Source organism: Mustela nigripes, chromosome 2 (assembly GCF_022355385.1).
Source record: "Mustela nigripes isolate SB6536 chromosome 2, MUSNIG.SB6536, whole genome shotgun sequence".
In the NCBI taxonomy this organism is placed as follows: domain Eukaryota; kingdom Metazoa; phylum Chordata; class Mammalia; order Carnivora; family Mustelidae; genus Mustela; species Mustela nigripes.
The window spans coordinates 46700526-46719487 of NC_081558.1; the positions used below are offsets into that span (position 1 = coordinate 46700526).

Consider the following 18962-nt stretch of genomic DNA (forward strand, 5'->3'; position numbering starts at 1 on the left):
GCAGATGTCACTGTGAGCGGTGGTGGTCAGTGCCCCAGATCCCTGCACCCCTTCAGATGGCCCCCATTTAACAGCACTCCAAAGTGAGAGACTCCGCGCTAAGACAAAGTTTCTAACACTTCACTTGCTGATACTTCCTAACATTTCCTTCTTTTTCTCCCCTCTTTTTTTCTTTTCCAGCTCATTTCCATTGATGAATTGGATAATGCTGAGGTCCTAATTTCATTTTTTTTTTCAATGTCCCATGGTGATGTTTCCATGACACCCTTCCAGTGAACACTGTGGTCTGTCCCCCAGTCTCCGCAGCATCTAGTATCTGACTTTGTGTAGTGTGCCTTCTGGGCCTGAGTTCAGTCCTTTGTGTCTTGTCTGAGCATTTCCCACGAGTTTGTTTGCCATTTGTCCTTGGAGATCCCATCAGAATCTAGATAAAGATTTTCTAAACTGTGATAAGATTTCAATCATTCACTGTTTGGAATCTCAACTAAATTTGTTGTTGATGCTTGTCATTAACCTCTCTCTGCAACTCAGTGTTCATACTTAAAAAGAGCTGTTCTTTCTGGATGCAGAGCATCAATGCAAAAAGAAATAGCCACATTTATATAGTTTGAAAGTGGTAAAAAACCAAAACACTGTTCTCTTGGTCCACATGTTGGAAGGTATTAAGTATGAGGGATCATATACAATTTTGTCTAAGTGCACTGTGAATTCCAAAGTGCTCATTGAGACTGTCTAGCCGCAGGTTTACAATGGGATTAAGAATATACTGGATCTGTGGCTTTTCATCCAGGAAAACTACCTAGAGGTCAGGAAATTGAAATGTTGTCTCGTGGATTCTCTGCTTATGTATCTAATTGGTTTTACTAACCACAGTTACCCTGGGGACCAGTAAGTGAAGTCATTTTATTTGGGATTTGGGGGCCTCTGAAATATTGCTTGTTTGGTGAATATTTTTCATCATTCCCTGCCATATGTTTAGGTGTCAATGCATGTTATACAATTAAAGTATACAAATGAGGGAAATTGAGCACCCTGGGAAAACATTTTTTATTGGACTTTTAAAAAATCCCTTTCCTGCTCTACCTCTTTAGACATCTGTTACTTCCTTTGATAGACCAATTCATACCTCACTTTGGGTGAGATAGAGCTGCCAGAACGAATACATTTGTCTATTCTAATACCCTCCACCATCCTTTCAGACCTATTAAGAGATGGTTCAGATTTACTTAAGGAGAGTTTGAATCACAGACTGAAAACTGAAAGCAAGTGGTTCTGAATTTGGTTCAGTTTCCTCAGGAACGGAGCTCAGAGTGGTTAAGTGACTGGACTTAGCTTGCACAGCCGGATGGTGGCTAAATTGAAGCTAACACACTGCCGGCTCCGCTCCTGTCCTGGTGTGCTTGCTTTTCTACCACAATAAACTCTGGAAGCACGGACTTTTCCTTAGAGTAACCAAACTTGGACGGGGAGGAGGCCATGTCCTCTGGGATGCAGAGAAGGTGAGAAAAGGTGTTATGGTAAAGGCTTAATGAATGGCTCTAACTAGTGATTTTTGGCATTTCCTGGCTCATTCTTTCTCTTCCTGGTTATTTCTGTGCCAGAAAAATACCTCATGCTGAATTTGCATGTTGGCATCTCTCATTCCTTTTATTTCTACCTGGAGTTGTATATGCCTCCCTGATTCGAACTTTTCCTCTGAAATACTGAAGTTGTGTTTCTATTTGCTTAAGTACAGATGAAGTCAGGAAAGGAACACCTTCCCTAATCAGAGTCCGCAATGTTATTAATATACTGTTTTGCACCATAGTAATCAGTTGATGTGTTTGCTTGCTCAAGATAGAACTTGGGTCTCCTGGCTGGGAGTTTATTGCTTGCTTATGGAAAGATTCCACAGTTGGAGCAGGTGTGTTTATAATTATACTCTAGGAAATAGAATACTGTCTGTTTATAAAAGAAGAATGTTCTGGCAGCCACTTGGATTCTTTGAAAATTCCCTGAGGAAGCAACTGCAGGTCCTCTCTCCGTTGTTACCCCTGGCAACTGTCAGAGCCCTGGGACACCAGCACTCCGTCCCCAGTCCCTCAGGCTCTCGGATCTGGTCCCCGAAGCAGAGATGGCTGATGGGCCTTTTTCATCAATGGCTGTTCTGGAAACTGCGACAGCTCCCGTGGTTTCTCCTCTACCAAGCCTTTTGTCCGTGTGTGCTGGTGGAGACCTGCAGCCCACAGCTGGGGTTCAGCAGAAGCTTAATGAGAGTTCATGCTGGCCCATGATACAGCCAAGGCCTCACACCTAACTTGCAAACCAATGTGGAATTCTAAACATGGTGGGGAATTGCCCCTTAAATAGTGTAGGGCGTATATGCTGATCCTCTGAATCCCTGATTGGGGGAGGGCCTCTCCCTTTTGGTGGTAGAGGCCCTTCGGACATCTCAAGGAAGGAGACGTGCTGTGAATGACTTGTGAAAAAGCAGAGCCCCTCTGTGTCTCTGTCCGTGCCCTGAGAAATCAGGGTGAAAGGAGAGAGAGTCACGGAGTCCCCGTAAGGAAAGGGAATGGTATGGAGCCCTCCAGCTGTCTTTTAGAACAGAAATCCATTTGAAACCAGGAAGAGGAGGTCTGGTTTCTTTCTCTCTTTTTCTTCCTTCTCCCTTTCTTCCTTCCTTCCTTCTTTCTTTCTTTCCTTCTTTTGGCAAATAGAGAGGCACAGTGTCTACCCTACCCCCTTAATTTTCTCTTTTACTTGGGGTGTTGGTTGATGGGGTACAGATTGAGTGCAGGGGATAAGGAAACTACCATACTTGGGTTGGTGTCCCTTCAGCTCACTCTTAACATTTATAGCTTGATGAATTGTTACATATGTATACACAGAAATCAAGATAGGATATGTTGCCATCACCCCCCAAAAGTTCCCATTGCCTACCCATTCTTGGCTTTACATGGATATCAGTTGATATTAAAGATACTCTGTTATATGACTAATATTTGAAAACTTGTTACATTCCAGGCATGGTGTGAGGGGGAAGGACTATGGTGATGCCCCCGAATAGGCAGTGTCTGCTCTTCTGAAGTCCACAGTCCACAGTGTGGCGGAGATGGTCAGTAGTACAAATAACTGTTCAGTGACAGCTGTCATGAGAATTGCCAGAGTGGAGAAGTACCTGGGGTTGGGTTATGAGAACCCATAATTTGGGAACTTCTACCTGAGTAAGGAGGTCACCTAAGAGCTTAGGAGGTCAGGTGAGAACAGGTGAGCAGCACCAGCAGCTTTCTAAACTGTCAAGTGCTGTGAATCACCTTTCTGAACTGTAAAGTGCTGTGTGAACCAAACCGTTGACTTCAATCCAGTATTCAAACCTGAGGTGCAGTCTGTACGACAGAACTGTAATCCGCCTCTTTTTCACATACGTGTCTGTGGCAGGGAGTGTGGTGTGTTGGGAAAGTGTGTGCTGTAGCTCAGTGGGGCAAGCAGCATTTCTTCCTATTTGAGATGGGATCCCCATTTCATCACTGTCACTTGGAACCATGAAATCTCCAGCGCCACTGGTGTCAGCTAGCAACCTTCCTGCACCGCAACAGAAAAGCTAGAGTGGCATTCCCACTGGTTTAAGGGCGACTGCCTCCTGCTTCAAGGGAGCCCTCAACTCATCCCACCTTGAGCTTCTTCTGCAACCCAAGGATGCCACCCAAGGAGAACTCTGTAAAATTCAGGAGGGGAGAAAAGAGAAACACAAGAATTATTCAGTTTCACCTTCAGGGGGCGTGCTTATGACATCGAACCCCGGGCTGGAGGTGTCCTACTTTTTTGCATTGCTGTGAACTGCTGGGTTTGGGTACCTGCCAACATTCAGGCGGCAGTTACATAAGAGCTGCTTTTTTTCCTGGAATTTAGGCTCACTGCTGATGTGTGACCTTCAGCAGTAATTGCCAATAAATGCAGCAGGGCTGTTTACTGTTAGACACCGGCAACCATACAGCAAGCGAGCTCAACTCCGAGCACACAGAAGCTGTTGCAGGAAGATTTTGAGGGATGGGGAGGTCGGTTGGGGGGTGTGTGCGTTTGTGGGTCTGTGTCTGTGTTTTGATGCTGAGATTATTCCGCGGTGACTGAAATTGTATAATTTAGTCAAGTCAGAATGCGTTTTTAAAAAATGAATTCTGCTCTTGAGTTCCGATGAACGTGTTCTGTAAAGGTGAAACTGCATCATCGGGGCTAAATTTTTACTTCTTATTTGGTTCCTAAAAACAAATGCCATTAATAAAGGGCATTGTGTTAGCAGATGTGAAGGTTTAAAATTGTTCTGCTAAAATGCTAGATCACATATTTTAGCTCAGTTTTCTTTAAAGCTTTCTGGTCTCTCAAGGTGGGTTGCAAAGGCTCAGGAAGAATGGGTCCCAGCAAACATATTTGCAAGCCTGTCTGCTGTTGGCTAGTTGGTTGGTTTCCCTCCTCTGAGGTTTTGAATGGGTGAAGAGGAACTGGAGGCCAATTCACGGGTGCTGGAGTTCATACTTTCCCTTTGATGTGCTGAATAGGAGAGTCATAGTATTTTGTCGTTTCTTGAACTGTATTCAGCTTCTGCTGAGGATGGTCCATAGAAGAAGACCTTATCTTTCAGAGGAAAATTCTGGAATCCCATGGTTAATGGAAAGATTTATGTAATTGGCAGTGGAAAACAAAAGATCTTGTTTTTTTATTTTATTTTTTTTATAAGGCTGTGGTCTGCACTATCCTTTTGGAGGCATACGTGAAACGTATGTATGCATGTGAACGGGTACTGTTGTACATACATACACTAAATAGTAACTCTAGGAAGACCAGGGGCTTTTTTTTTTTAAAGATGAGAAGGTATGATATCCTTCATTTATAGTAGAATTCTATCCTAAGATAAAATGTTAGGTATGTTACATGTTGTAAGCAAGCATGTCCATGTCTCACAAGCACATATTTGATACTACTCAAGTACCGTGGTTCTGGGGACTTGATTTGTGATCTCAGCCAAGAAGGCTGCTTGGGATTTAGTGACTTGAGATTCATTTTGAATTCCTACTTAAAAGCTAGTCAATTGACTAGACGAGGTGTGCAAAAGATTTCAATTGACACATAAGATCAGTAAAGAAATACAGAGAGGCAATAGGGTGCAATAGTGGATTTCCAAGTTCAAAACCAGGCGACATCAGACCACTGTTCATCACCTGCTGGTTTGGGAGGCTCTGCCTTGATTGGAGGTGTCAGCGCCTGGGACTAAGGTCAGGAAGACTTGTCCAAATTCAGACATGACCATTTTCTCAAAACATATACCTCTTTAATGTGTACTCATTAAGGATGCCCTTTCATGAAAAAAAAATTAATATTAAAAATGTGCTGTGAAAAATCACTTCATTATTAAACATTGTGTTTTGGTTTGGGCCTTATATTTTGTATTTATGTAGCTTTTTTTTTTTTTAAGATTTTATTTATTTATTTGACAGAGATCATAAGTGGGCAGGGAGGCAGGCAGGGGTTGGGGGAAGCAGGCTCCCTGCTGAGCAGAGAGCCCAATGTGGGGCTCGATCCCAGAACCCTGAGATCATGACCTGAGCCTAAGGCAGAGGCTTAACCCACTGAGCCACCCAGGCACCACTGTAGCTTTTATCTTATTCGAACAATATAGCTTATTATAAATATGCTTCTGTTTTTCAAAACTTACTGCCATTAAATAACCTCATCCTCAAGGAAATAGAGCTGAAATCCTCTTAGAAGAAAGTACTGGTAAAGGCACTTGGCTTTTGTTGTTTTTGGGTTTTGTTTTGTTTTTTTGCCAAATCATGTGCCAGATATGGTTTGGGCTTTGCTATGCCTGAAATCATTTTATGTCCTAGCACGTTGTGTTATATGTAGGGAACTTGCCTTTAGATATTATGAAATGAAGTTTACTGAAAATATACCAAGCATTGTTTAATGTTTTAACTGGAAGAAGTCCTAAAGAATAGCTGCTCCAGTCTCCTTGAACTCCAGGTCAGAACGTGGAAGCCCAGAGAGGTTCAGTGCCTGGGTCAGGTTCACACAGAACCAACGCCTGGTTGCGCTTATGGACCCATGACCCTGTGTAGCACCCTTGGGTTTTCTGTTCTCTTTTAGGAATGAATAGTCTTTCTATCCACTCTTTAGTGAATCCTGAGGCTGCAGAGCATCCTCTGTTTTCTTAAAAGGCTTCATGAAATGTTCAAGGAAAAAAAAGATAATTTTAATTTAGTTATTATTTTGGAAATTAATTTTAAAACAAGCATGACAGTAGTTTAGGGAAGCAGCAGAGTGAGTATACAATCATAAAACATATCAGAAATCACTGATGTCTGAGTGATTAAGAAATAGCCATACACTACCTATGGGCATTCTAGAAGTATTCACCATACTTCTTCAGTCAAAGGGACCTCAAACAAGAAAATTTTAAAAACAAAACCAAACGCCACCACTTGCAATTCAATCTTCTTGAGTTCCTTTAACTTTTGATTGGCAAAGGAGTAGGATAGGGTAGCTCTGTGGGTTCCTGCCATAAACCGGTGCCTCTAATCTTTTTGTCCTAATCCTGTGGGATCCATATAAAAGGATATGTTAGTGGGAAGGTAGCCAGTGCAAATAGTAGAAGGTAACCTGTTTTTCCATTGGTATCTGGCTGCTCTAAAATACGTGGGTCATTGCTTTAGTTCTGCTTTTTCTCCTTGTCCCTTCTGCACTGAGGGAGATAGCAAATACGTTTGTACAGTTTCAGTTCTTTAGCCTAGAGCATACAGAATTTAAAGAACAGAGTCTTGGGTTGTGATATTATTTATATCTTGCAAAGACCTATAACTGATTTCTGTTTTTATTTTCCTTGCCATGTGTCCGTCCTTCCTGCCACTCTGTGTCTCCCCACCCCAACATGAAGCTCAAGACTCTGGAGATCATTTTTTTCCCTGAGGCCAGTGGCGTTGTACTCATGTCTGAAAAGTCTTCTGTCCCTAATTGAGTGAGCAGCCCTCCACGTATGCCCCACTGTCCTTGGAGAATGACTTTAATCTTTGTACTTAAAGAGATCTCCTATATCTTTTCTTCATTTTACCTGTTCAGAAATAGAAAACAAGACAGAAACCGTGAAATTACATAACGACAATCTTCTATGGAGAACATTTTTTTTTCCATCTTGGGGATCAAACCACCAAAGCGGTAGCACTGGGCTGGGTTGAAACACTACCAGATCTCACAGCGTCAGTCCTTCTGTGCTTTCTACACCTGTTCTGGCTCACCAGCCGACAGCCACACCCTGGCCTCAGCAAGGTCATTCACTTGAAGCGTGAACCTTGGCCTCATTCCATAGTCGCAGACTGTACCTTGAACTAGCCAGCCGTACCTGGTGCGTGACTTTGGTCCAGGGAGATGTGGGTAGGGTCTGCTGGTTACCTCTGACATCAGTCAGTTTCCTGCTCCAAGCATGTGCCCTGGTGGAGGACAGATTCATGGAGCTGTCTTTCACAGGCTTTGGGGCTCTGGGAAGGGGAGTGCCCCTGAGAGCCCTGTTACCATTACCCACCCCACTCCCTCTCCCTCCCCCCCCTTGGGTATGCACTGTGATGGCTTTTTCTGTCTCGGTGGACAAACAAAGCACAGGTGTGCACTGGTTCTTTCTTTGGTGTCTTTTTTTTTTTTTTTTTTAAGATCTATTTCCTTCTTGCTCACTAGTAGTCTTCTATTTCTTTCCCTATTATTCCTAAATATGTTTCCCTATCTCAGGCCAGTTGGTTTCTTCCATCATGACCACATTGAATGCAGTTTAAAAGAGAAAGTATCTCCTCACCTCTGTTGCTCAAGACCCAGTATAGCCATGTCACCTCATCTTTGATCTTGCCTTCTGTGTCTTGTCCTTGATGTTGGTCTCTGGATTTCTTTGTGGCCCCCAAGATTCAAGTGCCATAACTAACATGCTTTGTTTTACTCCCAACTAGCTCCCACAAGCTCCAGATTCGGAGAACTCCACAGAGGTGTGTGTCGCTCACCTATATTTGCAGTGACAGCAAATATGGGTGATTCTCAGTTGTCTCGGTTGAGTGTCTGAGCTGTTGTGGTGAAATTTCTGTCATGGTGGTAGGTGCAGGGGGAAGTCTTCTAGCCAGGCTGGGAACTGATGATTTCCGTAATTGAGGAGGCTCTCAATGTAGAAAGTAAGTTCAGAGTTACTGGGGCTAAACCAGAGCATGCCTCCCGTGAGGAGATGGGGTTCTCGAAGTAAAGGCTTTCTCACAAAACTGTCTCAGTTGTAAAATACTCATTTGAGCAACTCCAGAATGTCAAGACCTTTCTCTTGTTCTACAGAATAGACTCTGTGTTCTGTGCAGAGGTGATGCAAATTTGAAGTCCTGGATACTAACGCATGGTTTTGGTGAAAGCTACTAATAAAGTCATGGTTTCACATTGCATTCTTTCTGTTCTTCCTGTTGCTAACTAAACTCGTTAAATGAAGGACTGGAATTAATTAAGGCTTCTAAAATCATAGAGAAGCTTTTTGGAGAGACCTATTTCTAAGTATCAAAATTTACTTTCAGAAGCTCTACTAAAATCACGGGAGGGTAAAAGCATGAATGAAGTGTATCTCATCTGAGAAAAGTCTAATGAAGATCTTAAAAATAAAACAAACATTATCAAATTGCCGAGTTGCATTGCGGCTGCTTTACGATGATCAGTCTCTAATATGCTGATCAGAGCTCCTCACTGTTCACAGCTTTGATTAGAATGCTGTGAACCAGTGGGTTGGGGAGAGCTGAGGGGCCATATATGTGTGTCTGCTCAGAAGTGTCAATGCATTGATGTTCTGATGCATGTGCTGTGCAGTTATGCATGTATGAACCGTGAGGACTTGCCCTGTTGGTGTCTTGCCTTATAACCCCTTCTGGGGTCCTGTAAAAATACATAATATAGCATACGGCCAAAAAGTCAGAAACCTGCTCATTTACATAGTGCATTAGGGTTGGGGACAGGACAGCTGTTAAGCAGTATTCAAAGTAATTGAGCATTCGTAGGTGCCTGGGGAAACATTTTAAAAGGCCTCCAATCCTTTTGTGTAACTCTTAGCTCAGTATGAGCTCTTGGTGTATTTCATTTGTGACTGATGCTGAAGATGGTGTGTCTGCCTCGTGTTGTACTTAAAATGGAATTTCTGCGTGCTTAGCAGGAGCTTGAGCCGAGCCCCCCCCTGAGGCAACTGGAAGACCATAAAAGGGTACGTAGTCTTGGACTCTGGGAGCTAATGACCATAATGCCTCCCTCAGCCATGCACTGTAATACAAAGACAGCTTATGTTGGTGTTGATCGTGTTAAAGCATTAATTGGCTCAGGACCAATCACAGCCATTTGTATCAGTGAGGCTAACTGGTGAGTCCACCTATTATCTACCTACTTGGGCCACAGACCCTGCCAGTGTCCAAATGATGACCAGTAAGCTTTTCATGACCTCTCTTCTTTTTCTGTAGTGGCTCTCTAATTAGGTGAAGTCTTAAAAAAAATTTTTTTTTCTGTAAGTCATTGATTATCATTACAATTAATTTATAATAAGCAAAAGAAATTTTATAAAAAGTTCATAATTGTATTACTTGCTATAAAAGCAGCTAATGATATAACATTTCCTCTGCCCACTTTTTTTACGCAGGTGTGCATCATGTGCCAATGAACATTTTCTTTGTCCTTGGGATATTCTAAGTTTACGACTTCCGTACCTTGCTGTTGTCATTTAATATTGTCTGTGATGCTTTTCTTTGAAAGTCTGAAAGTTAATAGCTCTCTGAAGTTCCACAAATGAACAAGTGGTTTGTAATATTTTCCTCTGATGAGGAAATGAAGAAACGTGTACATCTCTGGGTAGATTTCTAGAAGGGGCATTCTTAGGCCAAAGTATAGATACTTTCTTTAGGTGCTCATTATGCATTGCTAAACCATTTTTTACAAGGCTTATCTACATCATTAGCATGCTGACCAATTCATGTTACTCATTTTTGGAAGATAAACCAGATATCCTGGATTTCTGAGTACTTATCATATGCCAGTGACCGTGCTAAGACTTTTACATATGTTAACTCATCAATTTAATTTTTGTTAATGCTGGACGTTGACTCAGTGACACAGTCTTCATCCCCATTTCACATTAGGAAACTAAGACACAGGAAGATGGGGTATAACAAAGACTGCCTTGGAATTGTGGTCATCAGTGTCCTGGAGGATTTATGCCTGAGGTAAATGGGGTGGCCCATGCACCTTTGTTCTGCTCATAGGTCCCAGCCCCTGCCCAGTCCCACCACATCCCAAATTCTTTGCATTCTTTTGTGATTGTAATTTCTCAGGCTATGACCAAAGAGGAGTCCCGGTGGAGCTGGCATTTAGCCTTTCCCTTCCAGCATCCTGGATCTCTGGCAGTTAGTCAACCAAGAGCCCCTGTGCATTCCTGTGTTTTCCATACGTGCCTGTCCTTTAACAATTACCATGGGCCTTAGAAGTAGCTGGTAAAGACCCAGAGCCATCCCTCATGCCCCAAGTTCTCAGGAGTCAGAGTATTGAATGTTATCTAAGGATGTAAGCTTTGGAATTAGAAAGAGGTTCAAGCCTTCCTGTGCCAAGTCCTAGCTGTGTGATTTAAAGCAAGTGATTGACCCACCCTGTTCCTCATTTTCTTCTGCTGTAAAATGGGGATACTAATGGTCTCCGCCCCTTAGGACTGCCCTACTGAGCTGTGCGTGTGAAGCACTTAGCACGGTGGCTGGATTATGATAAGGAATATTAACTATTGTATTGTTACCTTGCAGACTGACACGCTTCAATTGATTTGGTAGATAATAGTAGCAAAAGGAAGGTATTTTTAAACTGAGGCGCGACCTTAGTGCTGACAAAGGTGTGAAAGGCTCACCACTCATGTGAGAGGCTGATCTTTCCTGCAGCACATGGTTTTCAAGTGGCTGGAACCTAGGAAGACAAAAAGGTCACTTTTTCTCTCCTGTTTGTATGTGGCAATATTAACTCCTTAGTGCCTTGTTTGGCACTTCGCTCTGTCCCTGTCTATCATTAGCCACTTTGTTGAACTGATAGAAATGAAACTTGTTTGAACCAAACTTCAAGGTAGAAGCCTGATTTCATTACTCCCCGTCACTGAGCCACCATTTCACTGTTCTAAGATGACACTTACTACAAAAGAAACTCTTGGCCTTTGCCTTTTTTCTCAGTCTTAGATTATAATGTGTGTGTGGGATTTCTTACCAGAGAAAAACATCTGATATCTGTTTGCATACTAGAGGTGTAAACTTCTGGAAAAAAATCATTATTATTATTTTTTAAAGGGTTGCCTGGCCAAATGTTAAAATTGCAGAAATGACATTATTTGCAGAGTCTTTTTTTTTTCTTTTCTTCAATCAGGTTTCTGATCTTAGTACAGTGCGAGAAGTTTTGTGCTCTTGAGTAATTTATATCATGATGATTAGGAAGGCTTTTGTCTGCAGATTTTAATTTTTCCTAAATTAAACCACTGGCTCAAAAAACAGAATTTTTCTCGAACCTAAGTTTTTACACTAGGGATTTGCATAACTTTTTATAATGTTGTCCATTTTCTTTTTCCCTTTTTACCTAAAAGTATCAGTCTTTATTCTTTCAGAAAAGGAATAAATCTCAACTTGTTTAAAAAAAAAAAAAAAAGGCAAGTCCCACATGCTCTATGGTTTTTCCCCCTTGCAGCTTGAACTTTTTTGTGTGTGTGGAGAGAAGGTGAGGTGAATATGTGCCAAAAGTCTTATAATTAAGAAGGAAAAAAAAATAAAAGTTTGTAGGGTAGAATGTATGTGTGTGTGTTTTTCCATAATTAGCACATTTCATGATATTCTCTTATGGGGGAAAAATGTACCATTTGATGCATCAGTTGCTATGGTAACCGCTAGGGTTTTTCTGTGGAAGGAGAGACAAAATGGTAATGTGAGATCCCTTTGTAACTTCAGTTGGCATCCAGGCTGCATAAATGTGAAGTTCCTGTTCCTGGAGTCCACGTGTTCCCAGATGGCATGTGTTCCTTTCTTTACCTCCCGCTCGCTTGATTGCAAACTGACCATTGCCCTCAAGCTCAAGAGTGGAAAATCTGAGTTGCTCCTGCCTGAACTGGAATTGACTGTAAAGTCGATAGCTGACACTTCCTTTGCGACGTGTGTTTGTTGGTTGGTTGGTCATGGTCACCCTGCCTTTGATTTGACCGTTCATTCCTACCATCTTCCATTTGCTAGCCAGGATGGTGACATTGGTTGTCTTTAGTGGTTGCAGCTCGTAGGTCTCAGCCCAGCCATCTACCTCTCAGACAAGGTTCCTGTGATGCCCAGAGGGACCCAGTTAGAGAATTAGATGGTTTGCTGCCAACCATTTCCTATCATGGGAATTCAAAGACTGTATGTTATTGAAAGAAAATCAAACTGTACATCATTATGGTGAAAAAAAGGAAATCAAATTTAATCTCCAGTTACATTCAGCATGGAGGTAACCTTTTCTTTGCCCCTTTTCTTTCTGGGGTGGCTTCCATGAATGATCCTTTGAAATTTATATTTCTCTCCTTTTATGAAGTCAGCCTTTCAAATCCCCGTGCTCTCAGCGACTGCGTTGGAGAGCATCTGTGTGTTTGTATTGGTGCTGGAGACGTAAACACCAGCAAAACTATATCTTTATACCAAAGTGTGGTTTTCTGAGCCATTAAAGAATATTGTACCAAATGCAATCTATTTAAAAAGTACGTGAAAACCTCATAAATAGCTTCCCTATTGGAAGCACTCTCAGAATTTTGTATTTACAGGCAGCCAAGGTGGGTGACAAGGCTCACGAGCTAATAGATGCACCCTCCTTTGCTGAACTACAGTGAGAGACCCATATGTGGGTAGAAAGGAGAGAAGAAAACAGAGATTTTCCTATTTCCTGAACTCCTATTTATCCCCATCCCAACTTGTCCCTGGAGTCTTTGACCAGCAGCCTGAATTAAGAAAGAAGAAGAACTTGGCAGCGTAGCCCTGGGACCTTATGTGATTTTGACACTGAACTAAGGAGTTTTCTACCTTTCTCCTTTGTTCCCTGGTCCCACGTGCCCCTGGCACCCCAGCCTCTCTGCCCCTCTCAGGGCCCTTCCTGCTCTCCCATCTGCTTCCTCCAGTCTTATTTTTCAGACACCCCACTTGAAGTCTCCAGACCTATTCTTGGAGCTTATTCACAAATCACTTTAAATTCTACTGACTCGTGTTCCCATTGCAGGGCTCTTCAGAAGAACTCTTGAGCCTCTATTTTAGACACCCGCTATATCTCAGCACCCTTCTGTCTGCTAGACGTCTCACTCACCTCTCCTGGTGAGGTGTCAGAGGAACTCCATGGCTTACTACTTTGTCCCTGGGGAAGAGTCTGGGGGAGAACCATACAGCCTCTGACTTTCAGAAACTTCCAGACCAGGAGGCGGCCTGGGAATCATTTAGCAGGACTGAATGTAGAATAGAGCTGAGAGTGAATCCTGCTGCTCCGTGCTGTTTCGGGCTGCTTTGCTAATGTCCCCTAGTGTTAGGGAACAAATCGCGGGTTTATTTATTTATTTATTTGGTTGGTTGGAGTTGTGGGAGAGAGTTGCTCTGTCTCCTGTCCAAGGTTCCTTTGATAGTTATATTTTTTAAAACACACTATTATGGAAATGTTCAAATATATATGAGAAGAACCAGAAGAGTTTGGAGAACCCGAGAATGCACATTCCTAACTCGGCTTCAGCGACTATCGACTCGTGGTCCCTCTCATCTCATCTGTATCCGTACCTACTGGCCTCCCTTATTATTTCAAAGCAAATGTCAAACTCATTTCGTTCATGGTGCTTATTTTTTGATTGGCATGTCTGATATCTGCCCCTACTTTATTTCCTGTAGCATTATTTTTTCTTCACCACTCGACCCATTGACTATTTCTATAAGAAAGGCTTACTTTCAGCTCATTAAATCATGCAGTATTACTTTTATATTTTATTATTTTCTTACAATACTGGGAATAAGCCCTATGTCTGAGGTAACATTTTCATATTGTTGTGTGAAAGGTGACCTGTAAAATTCTCATTTTGTCTGAGTTTTATTGGCTTAACCCAAAGGGACTTTTTTGTTTTTGTTATTGTTAGTTGCCCTTCAAAATTAATGTTCTGTGTTTATCACTGAGAGAGAGAAACTTCAGATATTTAATATTCTAGATTGCTGCTTTTTTTTTAATGATGTGCTTTCCTGAGAAAATATTGAAGAAGTTAACTTCAGAGTTTCCAAGTGCTTTTATTAATAATTTATTTTTTCACTGAGTGAAACTGAGCCAATTATAACTGAGTACCCCCATGTTTTTTTAGTATTAGTAGCTCAGTTATGCATTTAATTCAGAACCTGATTTCATTATCCTGTTTGAATTAAGGGTGAGGCGCTCAGGCAAATTTTGGTCAACCGTTACTATGGAAACATCAGACCTTCAGGAAGAAGAGAAAGCCTCACCAGCTTTGGCAATGGCCCGCTGTCACCAGGAGGACCCAGCAAGCCTGGGGGAGGAGGTAGGCTGTGTGGTGTGCTAATTAGCTGCACGTGTGAATTGAGTGTGCCACATGAGAGCTGTATGTTTCTCCTTAACAGGTTGAAACTAACAGATGAATTTGGGTGGCAAGTGTGTTTTCTAGCAACTTGTTTTGTCTTTGGTCTACCATCAAAGTGATATCTAAAAATATTTCCCTGCAGTTAGATATTGGCTAAGTCTTTTTGCCCCCCTTTCTAGTACAGCAACCCTCTGGATGATTTTTGAGCGACTCAAGGAACTTGATTTTACTGCCCATTTTCTTGTGCTCATGAGGATTCATTCTTCCCATTAAATAACAATGGTGTTAGCGGGGAGGATGGTGAAAGCTCCTCACTTTTTTTTTTTTATAATAATAAAAGGTATATAATAATAATTATACACCTACCGAGTGCCAAGGGCTCTCCCAAGCATCTGGCCTTCTTGTTTGCTGCTCCAAGTACCCCATTTTATAGCAGGCACTCTTGTTAGCCCTTTTTAAGAGAAAGAAAATGGAACCTTGTTAGTGACTGTTCTATAATTTGAACCTCAGTATGTCTAATTCTAATGCCTATGCTGTGTTCCTCCCAAAATCTTAAGGGAGTTTATCTAAAAAAAAAAGGAAAGAAAGAAAGAAAAGTCCCAATAGAATTGCTTTAAAAAAATCCTCAAAGAGGTTGCAAGACATTGTAAACACAGTTACAGGCAAAAGTTGGAAGAACGCTGAACTCTACTGTGGGTGTTGGTTTTGGTTTTAAGCCGGTGGGGGGGTGGAGGCAGGAGTTCAACGCTCGCTGGAAGCACAGATGTGAGCTGACTGATTCCTTGTCTATAATGATGACTGTTACGCATGTAGGTTTGGGGGGCATGCTGTAGGTAGAACCAGAATACTCGGTGATTAATGCAGTTATCCTAGCCGTTTCTGGGAAGGGATTTGAGTTTTTCACCAAACGAAAACTTGGAGCACACCTCACTTCATGGGGCTGTACAGCTATGGTGAAGATAGGTCTCGGAGTACCCCAGGAACAGGACCTTAGCATTTCATCTGCAAGTTGAATTCTCAAGAGATTTCTCAAGAAGTTCCTCGCATAATATCTCAAAACTATTTCTCTTTACTTTCTGTAGTGGGGTCATTCCACAAAGTATGTGGAGCCCTGGGGAGGCCTTATGAGAGTGTTTTAGAAATGCATCAGAGACTATTTCTGCTTTAAAAAGCTATAAGAGGCAAGAGACACAACCCAATTTCTACTCTGCTCTATGGATATAATGGATCTAGGTAGTCAAGACAAGCAGTGCAAAGGAGGTGGCGTTTGAATTGAGGTCTGTGGAGAAGGACTGGCAGATGATTTTCTTCTCTCTGAAATCGATTGGCCCATGTCCCCGTGTAAATTAATGTTTCAGTTGTTGCCAATAGTAATGCAAGGCAAGTTCTTATGTAGGCACTTTCTAAACACAGTTGGAATCCATTCCACTAAACGACATAGGCCCTGTCTGCTTAGCTTTATTCATGTCATCTCAAGCTCAGTGGGGTTGGGAATATCATCTGTTTTCACTCTCCAGCCCCAGTTCTTGGCTCCGTGCCAAGCACTGAGTAAGTATTTATTGAATGAATGAATGAACAGATAAATTATATGAAAGGTTGATTTGGGGGCAAGAGTGGGTTTCTTAGAAACAGGGCTAAAGTGATTGTTATAGGCTATATTTTTTTAGGAGTGTTATAAGACATGTATAAGTTGGGTTTGTTTCTTGAACTCAAAAGTTTTTTTTAATAATTCTTCACCAAGTCATTGTATTTTAATGTCAGGGAGAGTCTTGGCTGAATGGCTGTGGGTCTTTTGCTGGAAATACATCATTCCTCATCTTACCTACCTGCATTGAAATACCATCTCTCTTACAAGCTGGGTGTCCTCCTCAAAGACAAGTGACTTCATCTCTGTGCTAATAATTAGTATCTTCCTTGTGGGGTCCTTAAGAAGGACCTTCTAATACTAATTAGAAGGAGCTAATACTGTTAAACCGTTCAGTGCATTAAATGTTAGTACATAGTAAGTATGCAATACATGCTCTGATTGTGGTTAATAGGAGCAATGTTCCATCCTTCTAGGGGGAGGCTCTGGGTCCAGTTCCACGAGCAGGGGTGAGATGAGCCTGGCTGAGGTTCAGTGCCACCTCGACAAGGAGGGTGCCTCCAATCTGGTCATCGATCTCATCATGAACGCATCCAGTGACCGAGTGTTTCATGAAAGCATTCTCTTGGCCATCGCCCTCCTGGAAGGAGGCAACACCACCATACAGGTAAGAAGGCAGCTTGCTGCTGTGTGACATCCCTACTGAGAGGGAAGAGAATCTGTTCTGAGAGCCAGGCACCTGTGTGGTACCAAGGCTCTTCTATGATGGATGGGTCATTCCTAGAGCACAAAATTATGTGCTTATGAGAAGCAAATTCTACCGGTATCTTCCTCGGTCATTCAGTCATAATTCAGAATTGGTTTCAAGACCTGAGTTACATTTGAAAGCTGATAAACTGCTGAGGATGTGCAAAAAAAATTCGATCCAAGATCTGGGGCATGGTGGGAAGTCCATAAATGTTTGTGCAATGAGTGATTGAATGAAGTGTACTTACAGTTTTTATCCCAGATCATAGACAGTCCCCTCAGATGATAACCAAAAAGGAGTCTGGGCTGTGTGTGCTGTTTAGATTTAATTTTTATATCTATAGACACTGCAGTTACTGCTGGCTATCAATTTCTCTGCCTTTCAGGGTGAGAAGTTTGGTAAAAAACCACTTGAACTAATAACACCAATTTGAACTAATAGGGAAGAGTCAGGCTGGATTAGTCAAAGATGCGTAGATGATTTTTTTGGTAGCCGGATAGGATATATATTTTAAAACAGTAATAAAAACTTGAAAGAATTCTTGACAGAAGTCCTTCATGAAGCAGTTTTAGTGAATTTAAGAGTATGTTTATAATTTTCATTTCAAAATGCCAATTAAAAGTATTTCTTTAAATACTTTCTCATCCTGTTTTTCATGCAACCTCCCCTCTTTGTCAGGTCTTGAATAAGGGTTTACTTAGCTGTCTGTGTGTGCACACCTACATTTCGATAAGCTTGATTGAGATTTAATTAACACATCATAAACTTCATTCACCCTGATGTGTATATTTGACTTGACATTAAATTCTCGGGCCCAAACTTAAATTCAGAATCTGGATGAATGGATAGTGGGCGTTGGTGGTATAGTGGTGAGCATAGCTGCCTTCCAGAATCTGGATGAATGGAGTCATGTATCTTAGTGTAGACGAAGAGGCTAGGTTCCTGTGGGTAGGTTTGCCCTGGGTCAGGTTACATTTCTCAGTGCTACCTCTCCCAGGTGCCCTGCCCCTTACACGAGCTGCACAGCAGCCTGTGAGGGCTCTGCCTTCTCGCACTCCAATCCCAGCTGGCCCTCACACACACTTGTGAAGTTCATTGTTAGGCGCTGCCCTCAGTGGAGACTTGTGCTGGTGGCAGAGTCCACTTTGTGCCCGAGTCATCGCTTTGGCACCAGAGCCGTGACACATTGGGACGGCTATTTGATTTTTTTCACATGAGAGTCTGACCATGAGCACGAATGGATCCTGTGGTCCTTCTCATCATTAAGATGTGGCCCACCCACTACCGTGTCGGAACGGAAGCCATGCTCAGACATTCCATGTCTTTCAACCACAGGATTTCCAGTGACTAGATTATTTGAACTAAACATTTATTGAGCGCCCTGTAGGTACACAGTGCTTTAGTAGGGACTATAAGGCCCTGGTTTCTAGAAACAGGAGCCAGTTGGTCTCTGAGAATTTTCTCCAGGCATAGCCAAGTAGGAAAAATGAAGGCAGTGTGGTGAGTTTTTCATAAATCACGTGTATTCAGTTTGAAGATCTATCTTGCCATTTTATTTCTGGTATTATGTCGTCTCCAGTGTCTTTGCTTTAATGAAAAGATTTTGATAGCAGATAACAATTTTTTTCTTCTTTGTTGACTAAAGAAGTGGGAAACAGTACGTTATTCCTTCCACTTCCCAGTTTTCTTTTAAAGCTTTGGCAATTAGAGAAATCCTAGAATCCTAGAAGCCTGGTCTTCAAGAAATTGAAAAATCCAGCAAGAATATAAGAATGTAAACACATGCACGTAGGAAGCTCTGTCTCAAGGTTAATGGTAATGCCATCCAAAAGGTAACAATGATAATGTGGAACCACCAAGAAAGAAGTAACAGCTTTGTGAGGAGTGGAAGGTTTTTTAATGAGATTGACTTTGAAGCATGGCTCTGGATCTGAAAGGTGGAAACTGGGTACAGATCTGCAGCATGGCAGCTGCATTGTGCTGCTTGGGAGAGAAGAGGAAGCCCAGGAAGTGCAGGAGCG

At 42.1% G+C, this 18962-nt stretch overlaps 1 protein-coding gene across 1 annotated transcript in view; it reads left to right on the plus strand.

Moving 5' to 3' along the window:
* Nucleotides 1-18962, plus strand: part of ITPR1 (inositol 1,4,5-trisphosphate receptor type 1) — a 327611-nt gene that overhangs the window by 205307 nt on the left and 103342 nt on the right. The window contains exons 40-44 of the mRNA XM_059390201.1: nucleotides 181-213; nucleotides 7962-7997; nucleotides 9185-9232; nucleotides 14437-14569; nucleotides 16670-16860. Coding sequence (XP_059246184.1) covers nucleotides 181-213; nucleotides 7962-7997; nucleotides 9185-9232; nucleotides 14437-14569; nucleotides 16670-16860 — 441 coding nt within the window. The remainder of the gene's footprint in view (nucleotides 1-180; nucleotides 214-7961; nucleotides 7998-9184; nucleotides 9233-14436; nucleotides 14570-16669; nucleotides 16861-18962) is intronic.